The 16,660-nt window shown below is 45.6% G+C and overlaps 1 protein-coding gene across 2 annotated transcripts in view; it reads right to left on the reverse strand.

Moving 5' to 3' along the window:
- ctif (CBP80/20-dependent translation initiation factor) overlaps window positions 1-9,749 on the reverse strand; it is a 36,060-nt gene extending 26,311 nt beyond the window's left edge. The window contains exons 1-7 of one of the 2 annotated variants that reach the window (XM_058064187.1): window positions 9,553-9,749; window positions 3,534-3,738; window positions 3,137-3,214; window positions 2,908-3,030; window positions 2,501-2,574; window positions 1,639-1,743; window positions 1,450-1,528 (exon numbers count right to left, since the gene is read on the reverse strand). In XM_058064187.1, the coding sequence (XP_057920170.1) occupies window positions 1,450-1,528; window positions 1,639-1,743; window positions 2,501-2,574; window positions 2,908-3,030; window positions 3,137-3,214; window positions 3,534-3,710 (636 nt within the window). In that variant the 5' untranslated portion in view covers window positions 3,711-3,738; window positions 9,553-9,749. The remainder of the gene's footprint in view (window positions 1-1,449; window positions 1,529-1,638; window positions 1,744-2,500; window positions 2,575-2,907; window positions 3,031-3,136; window positions 3,215-3,533; window positions 3,739-9,552) is intronic. The other variant, XM_058064186.1, reaches the window with a different exon arrangement.
- Window positions 9,750-16,660: the final 6,911 nt, after the last annotated feature.

Raw genomic sequence — 16,660 nt, forward strand, 5'->3', positions numbered from 1 at the left:
TTGAAATGTCCTATTAACTAAATGATGCTGCTGTTTAGGGTTGGGCATTGGTTGAATTGCAACTATTCCGGTTCCCATTCTGATTCCTTGCTTCGAATCCGGCTCCTGATGATCCTTGATTCAGAATACTGAAAGAGGCCGGGTCATAAAAATATGCATGGTTTAAATGAGGGCACTAATCGTAGTTCTTTTGGAATGAAATGTATGAAATTGGACGTGATGTTTTTAATGATATTAACTAGTAAACAGAATGTAGCGCATAGCGTTCTTATTCACGTCAAAGAGACGTGAATAAACATCCTGAAACCCTCTGTTACACTGGAATGAGACAGACGTCATTTATTGTTTGATTTCCCTGAGGCAGCGTACCGAGGGCGGGGCGCTATGCTATTTCTCCACCATGAATCTGGAGGTATTTAATCATGTTGGACTGACATGTATACATATATACATTTATACATATGCATTTCTTTTCAAGTTATGACAAACTTTGTAGCCGGCTTGTTCTTTGTTGGTGTTCACAGCTATTTCTTGTGATACAAATCTAAATCTAAACGTCCGAATGTTCCCGGGAGAATGGGAAAGTTAGTGCCGGTTCCAATCGATGCTCAAGACTCGATGCTCAAGCCTAATGCTGACAGCTGTCAACTTACTGTTGATGACATACTCAGTGAACATAAGAATATTAAGGTCATCTTGAGCCCATCCTTCATTCGTGGCCTACATGAATAACTGGAATAACTTTATGTTCTTGGCACAAAGAGGAATGACCGTCCCCATGCATGCGGGCCAGTCTTGGATCAAGCTCTACAACATACTGGCCCCACAAGCCAAGAGAGGGTGGAAAACAAGGAAGGCACCATAACAAATGGAAGACGCTCAGGCTCAAGACAAAGGGAAGGAAGAAAGGTAACCTTGTGTAAAACCTTGCTAACATATGTGGAACGCACACTGTGGGTTCATTGATTTAGGATCCATACACACGGATCTCCACAAGCTGAACTAGACTAGTTTTACACGCATATCACCACGTGGGGGCAGTAGTTAGCTCACTATGCCGCAGATTAAAGTCACTTCAATGGTTAGCCACTAGGTGTCACCAAAGTCTAAATAAAGCCAGCCTGTCCTAACAAGAAAGAAAAGCAATTTGCAGAAACTGTATCATCATACTGATTCAATATATTAAAGCAAGAAGACTGGATAGCCATTTTTTAGTCATGCTCCTATTCTGATTATGTCATCATTAAACTGCCAATTATCAGGCTGGGGGGCAAGGTTTTGTTATGTATTCTCCCAGAGGACCACCAGAGGTCACTGCCTGTGTGACATTTCTGACGTGTTGACTGCTGGGAAGTTATGATCAATACCTGCAAAGATGTTTTAGTGATGGTGACTTTCTATGTTACATCAGGATAGATAACAAGACGAAGGAGGAACCTGGCGACTTACAGAGCGCAGATGGGGCAGGAGCCTCTCGAGGTCGTTCATGTCTATGCCGTCATCTTCCTCAAATTTGCTTTTGCTCATCCTGAAAGAGAATGAGCACCATCAGGGATCATTTCAAAGCATTACCGAGAACGCATGGCAGGGCCGGCAAGACTGCAGATGTAATGGCAACATCAAGACAGGAGACCTTACCCCTCTCTGTCGATGTGTGGCAGATGCTTTGGCGGGCCTCTCAAGTGTTTCCTGTGGAAGTGGCTGAAGTCCAGCTTCTCCGGCTGTATATCCCAACCTGTACCACTGCAACAACAATCCAAAACAGTTCATTCTAAAGTCCATAGTACTAGGGATATGTTTTTTTTCCGGCCGATGCCGATACCGATTTTTTTCCATCACCCTTAGCCGATGGCCAATTTTGCTTGGGCCGATATTTGTGGCCGATACTGCTCTTGCTTCCTCAATTTATATGAAAAAAATGACAATGATAACAAATATTACAGGTCTCAAGTTTAAACAAATATTTATTGAAATGTAAACACTGAACACAGTAGGATTCAGCTTTCTTAAACAGCATTATCAATTTTAAAAGGAGTAAATATTCAACCATGTGCAAGTTTTATCTAGCATCGATGTGATGACTGCTCCTCCGCAGTGTGACATGCACCTTCCCCCTCCGCCCGCCCACCTCCACACACAAACACATCACACTGACAATTTAGTAAGATATATAACATTTAACATTTCTCTCATCATTAAAGTTAGTGTTGTGCACGCTAAAGACTTCTCATAAGCAGACATGGCTGCTCCAATTCCTTCTGTGTGTGTGTGTGTACGTGCGTGCGTGCTTGGAGATAGCGCACACTACATAACACGACACGCTGTCTGTAAATCATGCGGAGCAAAAATATATCGGCGAACCCACGCCTGTATTGGCCGATACCGATTAAAGTAAAGAATGCAAATATCGTCCCGATGTATCGGCCGATCCTTACATAGTACAACATACACAATTTCTTAATATGGAGCACGCTGGCCGCATATGATGAGCAGGACCTACCCGCACGAGTCCATGGTGTTAGCAGCCCATATGTCTGTGCCGAGGATATCGAAGGAGCCGTCTCTGTTGGCATCCTACACAGCAAACGACATGGAGGGAAAGACAGGAGGTCACAGATCATCATATAGCGTAGCTTGCTTACATACAGTATGACGCATGACACAAAGCTCAACATAAGTAAGTTAGGAAGACAAGTCATTGTTCAAAGTCTTGCAGGAGTTCAAGAGGTTAGAGAGGTGATGCCTGCTTTCGCATTGCAGGACCAAACAGTGACACGACGGATGCAGGATGTGGTGACCATGCATACCCATGCAGGAACAATGCCAGCTAGCATTCCAGGAGTGTAAAATATGTGTATGATTGCCAGCAATAACAGGAACATCACTAAACACATGTGACCCAAGTACCTTGGAGGAGCATCTCAACTGGTTGTTCCGTCCCCTGCTGCCGGATCGGGAGCCAGAACCCGGCCTGGATCCAGAACTGGGCCTGGAACCCGTGCTGCCGTTACTGCTGTGCTCCCATTCGTCCTGCACATTAGATTAGATATCACTTTATTCGTCACTCGGTGGCGAAATTGACATTTACCTGGTGACACAGTATAATGTGAGGAAGAGAGTACTACACTATACACACAATGGCTGGCTTGGAAAAATCTCTCCCCTGGGATGATGTCCAGCGGCCATCTTGGTTGAAGTTGCAGTTGTCTGTCCACTGGAGGGTAAAAACAATGCAGAGGAGGTTCTTCTTAATGAAGTTCTAAACAGGAACGTGGCCCTTAGTTTAGGACCACTTTTTAAGCTGCGAGCCTTCATGACGTCATAAAGGGAAAAACCTCCTTCCTATGCATGTGACTGGAGACAGCTTTGTAATAAATCAATAAATAACAGGCTTCACTACACGTTTTAAATAAAGGTCTGGCAACTACTCCTTCATGTTATGTTGCTGTACTTAATTAGGGTATCAGTATTGTCATATTTGACCATCTCTTGTGATTTATTTGACTTGAATCCTTATAAAATGAAGCTCTTGCCTGTGGCACCTTCCCATCATCGTCCAGGTCCAAGTCTCCATCCGCCTTGTCTCCCAGAAGCCCTTGCACCTGGTACTCCAGCACGTAGCTGTCGATGAAGCGCTCCAGCTCCTCGATCTCCTGCGAGCGTGTGCTGCCGGCCTCGGACGACGCCGATGCCACTGATGAGCTCTCCATGGCAACCGGGGGGGGGCGGTGGAGTGACCTGTGCAGGAAAGCAGAGGAAAGAAAGACAGTGTGAGCTGACTCAGCATAATACGACTGTGCATTGTATCATAACACCGGCTCAGCTCTCACCTCATAATCCGAAAACAACGAATCACCTCGCTGCTGTCAACAAGCATCCATAACTGCACCATCTCTTCTGCACCCACGACGGGCCCGACCTTCAAACTACATCCACTATTCACTCCTCCGCTACTGTCAACACTCCCCGGCGTCACCATGAACCACCTTCGCCTGCCTCTGATTATTTTTCTAACTCTTCCACCTCCCTCCTTCTGTCGGCCGTTGTGTGCGATCACCTGACCCGTGGCCGTCAGGGAATCAGCTTCTCGCCTGGTGCCTATCGCTACTAAGCTCCTTTGCATCACGGCTTGATCAGCAGCCATGCCAAGAGGCTTCATCCCCCGGAGCACGCAGAATGGTATCTGCTGAGGTCCGATGAGCCCCTGGGGAGTCCCGTGCATTGTCTGGCAGCAGGGCTGGTAACCCCCGTAATGGCAGTGACGGGCCTCAATGGAGCAGGGGTGACAGCAGGGGGCAGTGTGGGAATAAAGACTGATTCATGGTTTGTCAAGAACTGTGCGTGTCTCAATGGAAAGTTGAGCTACATCCATTGCAGAACGCCACTGTTGTACAACTCCTTCGGGAAAATTCTGAATTAAAAATATTGGGACAAAATAACAAATTGTTCATTCAAAGAAATTTGGTCAGGGGCGTTATACGGAACCCAATAATCTGTGTTTCCTTGTCATCTGGCCCACTTCTCAGTACGTCTAGTTGGGTGTCGACCTCAACTGGCATCCTTCACGTCACATGTGAACCTGAACAGCCCCCACGTCGCAGAGTTTAAGACACAAGACCTCGGTCTCCTCAGCCAAGTCTCGCCACATGCAGCAAGAGCTGCTAATACGTCTAATCTGGTCTACTACAGACGGGCTGGCCTAACAATCTCCCACGGAGGTTTTAGATGGAATCTGGCCTATTCTATTTCTGAGAGCAGGTTCACAGCAAGGGCTACCGTATCCACCCTTAAAACCAGTTTGTAAATTATGATTGGGTGCTGGCTTGATTACCTTGTAAAACACAAAACATGTATAAAACACATAGAGAAAATAGGCAGGGCTAAAAGTGTTTTATTCGAGTAAGAGGTTCAGATTTTGTGGCTAGACTATCACAGTTTTCCAAGCATAATAAATCATGCTATTTCGTGGTTGAATATGCCCTATGATGGCCTGTTTATGCATATTTCAGGAATCAAGCATTTCAAAGCATAAATATGACTAAAAGAAGTCAAATACAAAGAAGATGCATTCAAATTGGTAATGTAGTATTTGACATTGTGTGTCAGTAGCCTGGAACAACAGGCCTGTGTTGCTAGCTTACAGGTTTTTATTTCACAACAACAACATCAACATAATAATAACAAATCATAATAACATAACACTGGCAACATACAACTCAAGTCTGAACTCTGATGTCACTTCCTGTCCTCCACACATCCAGAACACATTTCCTGTGACACACACAAGCACAAGTTTGAATTATGTGCTTATTTTCTCTTATTATATCTACTAGAGTCGTGGCCAAAGGCTTTGAGAAGGACACAAATCTTCATTTTGAATGTGAAGGGTGATAAGATAAAGATAAATGACAAAGGTCCTCTGAGTCATGAACATGATTCTCTGGTTAAAATACGTAGGTGAGAATCTGGTCCAGAACAGCCATCCTGACTGAGTGAGAAGAACTGCGGAAGCTTGCTCAGGAATGCTCGCACTATGAGATGACAACTTGGGAAGATGGCCTGCTGTCAAGAAGGGTACATGCTGTAAGAAGCCAGTCCTCTCCAGGAAAAAAAACACCTAGTCCTTGGGCTCCAAGGACTAGTGTACGAGGCGTCTAGAAGAAGGCGTGTCCAGAGAAGAAAAAAAGGTCCTATGTCACGCCAACAGAAGAGCATCCTGAAATCCTTCATGTGTGGGATTGCTTAGCAGCCAAGAGAATGGCCACACTCCCAAATTTTGCCTCAGAACACACAAGAATGCTACTAAAACGATCTCTGAGTAACTTCTCCCAACCATCCAAGAACACTTTGTTGACCAATAAGGTCTTTTCCAAAGGTCTTGGGGAACAACATTGTGACAAAAAGAAGAAAATACACAGAAGCAGCAAACTCTGAACACCAATATGGGTGCCATTCTCAAAACTGCATATTGGGTAATAGAAATGTAACGTCTAGACTGCATTTAGTAGATTGTAAACAAGTAAGTGTAGTTTAGTAGTAAACAGGTTTTCTATGCCATAACTCAAATTGATTCAGTTTACAAGGAAGGAAGTCACTTATCAGGAACCAATTAACCACGATAAGTGAGGGTTGATTGAATCATTGGACTTCTTCTTCTTTCCATTTGGGCTTTTCCCTCCAGGGGTCGCCACAGCAAACCAATCTCCTCCATCCAAGCCTGTCTTCTCCTGTCTCTCTCTCTCACCAACTACCCTCATGTCCTCCTTCACAACATCCATAAAGCTTGGTCCTCCTCTACGCCTCCTACCTGGCAGCACCCTTCTATATATTCACTATCTTTCCTCTGGACGTGTCCCAACCATCTCAGTCTGGCCTGAATCGTTGAAGGTATCCAACATTTTTCATGTTACAGAAAAAAGCTGAACACTTGCTTTTGAGCACCCATGCTTATGATTAATCCAATGTCAAAGTAAATGAAAAAGCCTCTCAAGTCCAGCTTTTAAGAGGTTATAAGAGCGCCACCATGTGGTGTATTTGTTATGAAAATCATTGCACAGGCAACACACAGTGGGAGTGTGTGTTTTGGCAAATGTGTGCATGCGGTTCACAAGTGAAGACTTAAGTGACAAACAAATTCAGATAATTAGGTATGCACTGTGGGCTGAATGACCTCAATGTGAGGGGGGCAGCCTCCATATGCCACATGGGGGGCTGGGGGATCTGACATGTTTGTGTATGGGGATGCTTGCATCCATTTGCGAGGATAATGTTGCCATTGTCTCTCAATGCGGCAGTAGGGGCTCGATGGGAGAGAAGTGAGCGGAGCAAACATGCCAAACAGTGAATTTGCCTCACTCGTTGTCCACAATAATAAGCACACCTTCACAATCCAACACAAACATCCGTTCACACTTGCTAACGATGGTCCGTTTGGACTGACAGTGCTAAACGATTATACAGCATTTCACAAAGCAAAAGCTATTAGCGGTTGCGGTTAGGTAACATGACGACAAAAGAAGCAACGCGGCAAACAAAAGCTGAGCTACAATAAGACCACAACAATGAGCGCGGACTATGCTAAGCTAAATGCATTATTAGCTTTCCCAGCTCGCAAAGCTGCCCCTTGTGATTGTTCACTCTGTCATTGGCTCACTCATCCACACACCACAGCAGCACTCAAACAAGGCTTCATTTATGAAGCTTGAGTCCCCCACTGTTCAAATTTCCCACCCCCCCATCTTGCAGATGTGTTCCCTCCACTGTCTCCACTGATTTAGAAACACAGTTCCAGCCACCATCGGAACAGCCTGGGCATTTTGCGTACAAACCCGAATTAGCAAACTGATACAAAGCTAATACGACAAGCGGTCCTTTGAGCTTCTCACATGCAAACCAACAGAAAGCGCCAAAATGTCATCTTTCAAAAGAGAGCCGCAGCTTCTCTTCCGAGCAGCCAGGACAGAGGCGTGTGTGCCACACTAAACAACACGACACCACCGCTACCTGCCAGTAACTTCCATTTGTGGTTGTGTTGTTGTTGTGTTCAACTAAATTGGTCACAAAGGCTATAGTTTCAAAAAGCAAAACAACGGGGCTCGGACTTCTACCTTCAGGTTCAGGAGTGATACTGTATACTATATGCTGTATATTCTGTCTTTTTCAGGGATGAGCAAATAGTCAAAGGTCGTATACAAAACAGCAGCATTGATTACTAAGCAGCAATGAAAAAGCAGAGGAAGGATTACCCTGCATACGAATGCAGATGGTATAACAGACAAGACAACAGTCAAAGACCGTGTAAAAGGCTGCCTGCCACAATAATCACAAATTCAATTAACCGCACAACAAATAAAAACAAACTATTGTGTACTCATGCGAGAGTTAAAGACGTGCGGCTAGAGCAAAGACATCGCCCTCCTCCTCGTCTCCAAGGGTTTAGGAGCTTGTACCGACATATTAGGAAGCCATCATAAACAGCCGGCTGAATGCAGAGCCACAACAGTCCTGACTGGCTAAGGTAGTAGAACCCGCCCATTGTGTTCTACGTCCTGATTGGCTGGAGACCACGATCAATCAATCTAGCTGATTGGAAAATACGATCAGAGCAGTGATTAAGAGGGATCACTTTATCATTTCTAGTGTCCAACCGAGTAGGTTGATCATTAAAAGTCTAATAATCACTCAACATTAAAACTTGATTTGAACTGAACTTGTTGAAACACTCAAGTACAGGATCTCATATACAGGATCATAAAATGTGTTATCCTGACAGGCCTATGTTAGCGTTAGCAGAAGGGCCGGGGTTGGGCCGCTTTAGAGGGGATTTTGACAAAACATCGCAAAATCCGTTGAAATGTCAACATTATGCACGGCAACGATTGAAACTGCGATGTGTAACCTCCGAGATCATTGTATTTTTCTAGTCGCCGCTGGTTCAGATCTGACTTGGCGGGGGCGGCTCCATGTGGATTTGAAATCAATCAGTCAATCAATTGTTATGCAAGAGAAACCTGCTCCTGCTACTGTTCCTGTTCCACATGACATCTCACTTCAATCCAGACAGTCTCCATTATGTGGCTTGCTGTTGCATGTAAACATTCCTTTTCGAAGTCATTCCCCGTGCGACAAGAATCCTTGGAATGTCCAGTGTGAGAAGAAAAGTCCTACTTTTAAAGTGGATGTAGAGGAGATCATGCTCTCTTTCTTCAATAACATCGTCGTTTCTGTGCTGCAAAGAATAAATAAGGTCACCAAAATGACCCCCCCCCCCAAAAAAAAAACAAAATGTTCAGTGTTGTAAACTAGCAGCATTTCTCTCATGCATGTGTATTGGTGGTTGTAGCATTTTTAATTTGCATCATTGTAGGTTTTCTGTTTTGGATCATTTCTGCATTTGGAGAGTTTGCTAGGCCACTGCAGCAACCTGCCTCTGCACGTGTTGTCATGGTTAACTTACTTTTACACTTGCATGCAAAGTGAATGTCTCCACTTCTCTACTGGTCACCAAAGTTAATATTTTGTAATGACAGTATAATTCATAGGCAGCTGGCAATCAAGTGACCAGAACCCATCTAAACAAACCGCAAAGTCTCAGTCCTCTGGTATATTACACCATAACCACGCCCCGTACTGAACAGGAAGCTAGCGCCGAGCCGCATCCTTTAGCCGTGACTGAAGCAAACATGCCAGACCACCTTATAAACCACTAAACACGCAAATGTGGGCGCAGATGTGCACATGAAAGCATAGAGGAAGATGTGGTACTAAAACACACGCCCGTGTCTCTCGACCCACCGCTGGAACACTGACAACAATGCTGACGCAAACTTTGCGGCTAACCAACCGGCTAATGCTAACACCACTGGACAACAGCACACATTGTTTATTAAAAACGCTTTACTCGTCGTGGTAAGAAACTTCTATGATAAAATGATGCCACAGTATGATTATCCATGCAAATAATGAAGTACGACCCAGCTCCTTTGTGGCTGTCTGCTTGTTAGCACTAAGGCAACATCTTCTGCAACCGGCTTACGATGAGATTATGCTCACCCGAATTGGGGATGTGTTCTCCTGGGGAGGAACCCGGGCGCACCTCCTGATCTCAAAGCCGCCGCTTCATGTGTGTGTTTCTTCCAAAAGAAGTGGGAGATGAGCTGGGAGTTGGGACTCCAACGTAGACAGCAGACCGGGAGGAAAAGGGAATGCAGGAATGTGACGTTTAGTCCGGTTTGCTGCCACCGTTGACACGTGCAAGAGGGTGGGGGATCATGGGAAATGAAGTTTAGAGCAGCCTGCCGCCTGTTGGAAGTCAGCCATCTTTTTTTTTTACCACTTTAGTCGAGCAGTGTCGATGTCATGGGATCGAATATGACTGAAGGTACACTTTCAATTCACTATCTTAAGTACCTACCAAAACTAAAAATGTGGGTTAAAAAAACACCCATGTAAAAAATAAAATAAAAACCCTAAAAATAGATGTTATTCCAACCCGTTTATTCCTGCCGATTAAATTACGATTACTAGTTAACGATATGCTCATGGAGTATTGTATTTACAGTGTTTACGTCATGACAGCACTATTCTATAATGTTTTCTCATATTTTGAACCTCTGTTACAACTAAATAATCTACACCAGTTCCTACGCCATGAGTTTATGCAGGTACTGCATGGTTGGGGTTGTCCAAAAACACCCGACGCTCACTGGGGGGAGCAAACCACCATCCCGATGTAATCATGACCCCTGGTGGATGCTACAAAAATTGCAACCAGGCACTTGCAAAGAGGTCCAATTGAGTTACAGTGTTCCACTGTGCTTTGATTCTTCACCCTTCTTTGCATTCATCATCCTTGATGCACGTGTACGTGGAAGGAAGCACGTGGCTTGGAAGTCAAACAAGGACTTACCTGGATAGAAATTGTTGTTGCGCTGTTGCAAAGGAAACTATAACAGGATGTTATCTACAGCATCCTCTCAGTGTCCTCTCCTCATTTGGCTCTTCCTCATTTGTGTAATTGTTCACGTGACACCCACGGCCCGGGGTTAACGTGGAGTTAACACACAGCAGATCCGCCGATGTCTGACAGACATCACGTCACTTGGGAAATAAGATTATAACATTAATATTATCTGTTCCAAGGTCAAACCTTCCCCATCATAAAACCTTTGCTCACTATATAGGTGCTTTTAAAGTTGAACATTCGTTCATTTTCTATCACTTGTCTTCGCTATAGGGTCGCGGGTATGCTGGAGCCTATCCCAGCTGCCACACTCTGGACTGGTGGCCAGCCAATCACAAGTTTAACAAACATGACCTTCAATAAAAAGAACAATTAAAAAAAAACAAAACTATTTTAAAACAATATGAACTGTGATAAAGAGTAGAGAAGTGGAGCGACACCTTGCATAAAAGTGTAAAAAGAAGTTCGCAAGGGGCCACCTGCAGAGAGGTGACCGCTAATGTTTGTGAAGCGAGTCGCTCCCAGGACTCCTTTATTCTCTAATTATTAGGATTATTATGATATCAAGTGGGCGGCACAGCGGTCTGGTGGTTAGTGCGCAGACCTCACAGCTAGGAGACCAGGGTTCGGTCCCCGCCCTCGGCCATCTCTGTGTGGAGTTTGCATGTTCTCCCCGTGCATGCGTGGGTTTTCTCCGGGTACTCCGGTTTCCTCCCACATTCCAAAAACATGCTAGGTTAATTGGCCACTCCAAATTGTCCATAGGTATGAATGCGAGTGTGAATGGTTGTTTGTCTATATGTGCCCTGTGATTGGCTGGCGACCAGTCCAGGGTGTACCCCGCCTCTCGCCCGAAGACAGCTGGGATAGGCTCCAGCACCCCCCGCGACCCTCGTGAGGAAAAAGCGGTAGAAAATGAATGAATGAATGATATCAAGTTCCAGTTCTGTGGTTGTCGTCACCTTTTCCCGTGTATATTTAGTACTTAGCAGCCAAGACGGAGACGTGTGTGTTGCTTTGGTCCCTACAGTACTGCTACAATGTGTGGAAGTTAATGTATAGATGCAGCTAGTGTGGCTTTTTTTTATTCTGAATGGTTTGTTTACTTTACAGTACACTCCCACTGCAGACGCAATAAGATGTTATAATAGAAAAGCCTGGGGGGGTGGGGGGGGGTGCTCTCAGACTCTATCCTCAGCAGAGGGATGGTACCGCCAAGGCACCAATTAGCAGTTAGAGGGCCCATGATGATATTTCCGTGTGCTTGTGGCCCACGTTGCTCCATCTGCGTGTGTTATAAAAAGGCAAAAACCATAAAGATGGAGTCGGGACAGCACAGCGCTCTTAAGGTCACACAGCCCCTCCCTGCACTGTGTGCACTGTGCCTTGGCCTGCAGGACATATCTCCATCATACATATCATACACACACCATCATAATTACTTTAGACTGGCTGCATTTCATACAGCAGTCTTGCAGTTGTTGTTTTGCACTTTGGGTCAAAGTGGTGCAAGAGGAAGGTGTGTGTGTGGGTGGAAATGCCTGCAAACTACTAAATGGGCCCGAAGCCAGTTTGTTGGGTAACAAAAACATGACCGATTTCTAGCCAGCAGGTGGGGGCAGTACACAAATCATAAGACTCTTATGACCTGCCAAATTTCATTGAATGTAAAATATAGAATTGTTATATCATCATTATAAAACACGTGGCATCATACACCAATACATAAGCTGCTTTATGTGGAAACAACAACAACATTAATAATAATAATAATAATAACACAGACTGGATGAGACAGTGTCAATCAACAATGAACATTTTACCGTTTGTGTATTGGATGTTCATATCTTCTGGACTATACAAAGAAAAGCGGTGCATGCCCAAGGGGGAAATATATGTAACCATAAATTCCTAATTATTATCAACAGTGTTCCGGCGCCTGCTCGGAACCAGAGCCCCAAACCCCCGCCACCCTGCAGTCCCTCCTGCTGAGAACGAGGCCAAGCACCCGTTGAGTAGGTGGGTCTGCTGGAAGGGAGTGGGAGAGGTGGCAGGGGGGCCAGATGGAACACGGAGGGAAGTTCACCAGCAACACACGGCGTCCTGAGGCTAGGAGGGAACGGTACGGGTGGAGGGTAGGTAGAAGGGGTACCACGTGATGGGGATTGAAGGGGGCGGTCATGATATCAGGTGCAGGAGGACTTCAGGAGGGGGGATGCCTTCACCAAGCCCACTGAGTCTTATGCAACATCTTACAGTAAGTAGACATTAGCCAACAGCAGGAGGTGCCCCCCCCCCCTTGTCAGCCTGAATATTGATCTCATCTCTCTACGGTGGAACCCCGAGTTGAATCACCGTACCGAGCCGTCGACAAGACAGCCATAAATGTAAGACCACCCAGACCTGCTTTGGGAAAATGCAGTGGAATGGAAGATGGACTCTTGTTGGACTGTCTGGCCGTCAACAAGCGCCACAGTCATGGAAGGGAAATTATTGGCCATTGGTTGTAAAGCGTGGCGCTCCTCCTTCAGAACGACCCGTTCTCACGTCGTCTTCAGATTGGCTGATATTTGTCATCCTGTCATCATGTGCTCCCATCCACATCTATTGTTGGCCAACCTGCTTGCCTAATACGTGTGTGTGTGTGTGTGTGTGTGTGTATACAGTAGACATATACTGGAAGTGTGTGGTTAGTGGGAGGACTTCCACTTGGAGTGTTTAAACAGAAATTACTTCTCACTAAGTGACCCTCCCTGAACCGCGTGTGTGCGTGTGCATGTGTTTGTGTGTGTGCGCTCACTAAGCAGCATCCCACACAAGGCTGAGGTGAACGTGGTCCTGACCTCCACGTAATTGAAATGTTAACTTAATATGTCCTATATATTTGGCCTGTGAGTTGATTGTGTGTTCTTCTCTTTAAGACCAGTTAAAATATAAATAAAAAAATTATGTTTATAAAAATATTTTGGAGGAAGCAATTATTGCCAACAATCAAACTAAAATAGGCTGTTAATAATAATAATAATAATAATAATAATAATAACCTCAGGCTGCACGGCGGTCGAGTGGTTAGCGTGCAGACCTCACAGCTAGGAGACCAGGGTTCAATTCCAGCCTCGGCCATCTCTGTGTGGAGTTTGCCTGTTCTCCCCGTGCATGCATGGGTTCTCTCTGGGTACTCCGGTTTCCTCCCACATTCCGAAAACATGCTAGGTTAATTGGCGACTCCAAATTGTCCATAGGTATGAATGTGAGTGTGAATGGTTGTTTGTCTATATGTGCCCTGTGATTGGCTGGCGACCAGTCCAGGGTGTACACCGCTTCTTGCCCGAAGATAGCTGGGATAGGCTCCAGCACCCTCCGCGACCCTCGTGAGGAAAAATATATATATATAGTTCCAGGGCATTCAACTTTAGAGTGTATGCTAATTATTGCCTTGCTAAAAGCCGGAATGTAAAGGCTTGGAAGAGTTTAACTGTAAAATGAATCCATATGTATGATATGCATATGTATATGTATGATCTGATATCTGGTTGTATGGCCAAAGTGGCCCCTGCAGCAAAGACGGGAATGCTGTCCATCCCTCCCTCAGCAGGCCAGCCTCATCACATGCTAAATGTTTTTTGCTGGTGAGATGCTTCTCTCATTCAGGCTTTTGCGGACAGCGTTTATTAATAGCAGAAAAGTGTGCGGCTGCGGGCCTGCGGCGAGCTACCAAAGCAGCCAGGAGGCGCTTTTTTTTCATGACCTCTATGCCTGACCCCCCCATGAACACACCCATGCTGCACACACACACTTGTATCCATGTGCATATGCTCACACACTTGATAGTGGCTGTACTGATATATGCACGCTATTTATTATGTTTATTCTGAGACGACATCCCACTCCAATCCTTCTACAGTTCATTTAGCGTCCCACTGGCAGGCCACTACTGTGGAACTACACTGTCTAAGACACACGGCTACATGGAACCACAATAATGCATTCTAGCCATCATTATACACGCAGCAAAAGGAGATGAATTTATGGGAAACATGGCCGAGATTATAGCTGTGGTGATTTATAGGCTTTCTTTAAAGCTCCATTAATACGTCTCACATCATAATAATAATATACGTATATTGGATGTTTTTATCAGTCTTGTATTTACTCAATGTATGGCATCAAATCTATTTCATCGACATCCTTTTTCCTACGTTTTCCTTCCTACATGCCACTTTCACTGACAAAATGTCTTCCAGATTTTCAGGCACCCCATCTACCATGTTGGTAGGTGTCCCATCTACGATGTTGTCGTCCCATCTACCGTGTTGGTAGACATCCCATCTACTGTGTTGGTAGACATCCCATTTACCGTGTTGGTAGGCGTCCCATCTGCCGTGTTGGTAGGCGTCTCATCTACCGTGTTGGTAGGCGTCTCATCTACCGTGTCGGCATCCCATCTACCGCGTTGGTAGGCATTCCATCTACCGTGTCGGCATCCCATCTACCGCGTTGGTAGGCATTCCATCTACCGTGTTGGCATCCCATCTACCGTGTTGGTAGGCGTCCCATCTACCGTGTTGGCGTCCCATCTACCGTAGTGGTAGGCATGCCATCTACCGTGGTGGTGTCCCATCTACAGTGTTGGTAGGCATCCCATCTACCGTGTCAGCGTCCCATCTACCGTGGTGGTGTCCCATCTACAGTGTTGGTAGGCATCCCACCTACCGTGTTGGCAGGCGTCCCATCGACTGTGTTGGCGTCCCATCTACCATGTTGGCATCCCATCTACCGCGTTGGTAGGCGTTCCATCTACCGTGTTGGCATCCCATCTACCGTGTTGGTAGGGGTCTCATCTACTGTGTTGGCGTCCCATCTACCGTGTTGGCATCCCATCTAGCGTGTTGGTAGGCGTCCCATCTACCGTGTTGGTAGGCATCCTATCTACCGTGTTGGCATCGCATCTACTGTGTTGGTAGGCATCCCATCTACCGTGGTGGCGTCCCATCTACGAGGATGTAAACCAGGATGTAAAGGCATATGTAAACGCCGTTTTAGGAGTCTGGCGTTCCTTTATCCATCGCAGCTCAGCCTCGTTGTTGTTTTGCTGATTTTTAAAAGTGTATGAACGGCCTGGCCTTTTAAGAAGAATTGCATTGTGGGACGTCTCTCTCTGCACCGCCCACCGTTCTCTGTGCCCTGATTGGCTGCTGCCATTGTCAATCCATCTCCTGCGTCCTGCTAGCTTTGGAGTACTGCAGTAATATGTTTTGACAAGAATACAAAAATACATAAACACTTTTGAGAGTGTTTAAAGAAACAAGTAACGAAATGAAAGTGTTACTGCCTGTCTTTTTTACAGCCTTAAAACACACACGTTCACTTATTGTGGTGCTATTTTGGGAACCTTCCCCTGTGATAAAAAGGGGAACTATCCCTGTACTCTGTGTACGTCCATGTACTTTTGATAACTACATTCATCTTCAATATGACTGCAAAGCAGACGCCCCGCTTACCCTCCTCCTCCCCTCTGCCACTTTTTGGGGGGAACGAGACGGTACCGCCTGCCTGGCCTGGTCCGATTTGTCGCCCTCAAACCTGCAATTGTATTCAAGGCCAAATTTAGGGGTGGGAATGTTAGGGTGGGCTGTCTGTGTCACACAACAAAGATCCAGCTCAAGGGTGGGGCCCTCTCCCTTACATCCTCCCACCTAACCGCCTGGCATGGCCGACTTGTTTGCATGGATCTGCGTGTGTGTGTGTGTGTGTGTGTGCGCTTAGCGAGGTCCAAGCCCTCCCCACCTCCCTCTCCCTCCTCTCTGGTGACGGCAGAGATTACAAGCCTTCCCTCCTCCCTTGGGCTGCTTCATTTGGAGCGTTTCTCACAGTTTGGTCTCCTGTCTGCAACTCTGACCTTCACTGTCCCTCTCTCTTTCGCTTTTTTTCCTCCAAAATCCCCCTACCTGAGATTCCTCTAACTCCGTGGGAGTGTATTGCTGCGCTGTAACGTGGATTGTGTTTCCTTGGAGAGCCACATTCCTCAATCAGGGATGAGCAGCAACATGGTGCGTTTACTCTGGCTCAGAAACGGCGATAGACTAACTGAATGGATTGCATTTGAAGTGCTGTTAATAGTATGGTAAAAAACAAGCCAGTCAACTATCATAGAGTGGAATAAAAACAATCAAGAGATACGTATGATATATATTATTA

The sequence above is a fragment of the Doryrhamphus excisus genome, chromosome 2 (genome assembly GCF_030265055.1).
Source record: "Doryrhamphus excisus isolate RoL2022-K1 chromosome 2, RoL_Dexc_1.0, whole genome shotgun sequence".
Taxonomy (NCBI): Eukaryota; Metazoa; Chordata; class Actinopteri; order Syngnathiformes; family Syngnathidae; genus Doryrhamphus; species Doryrhamphus excisus.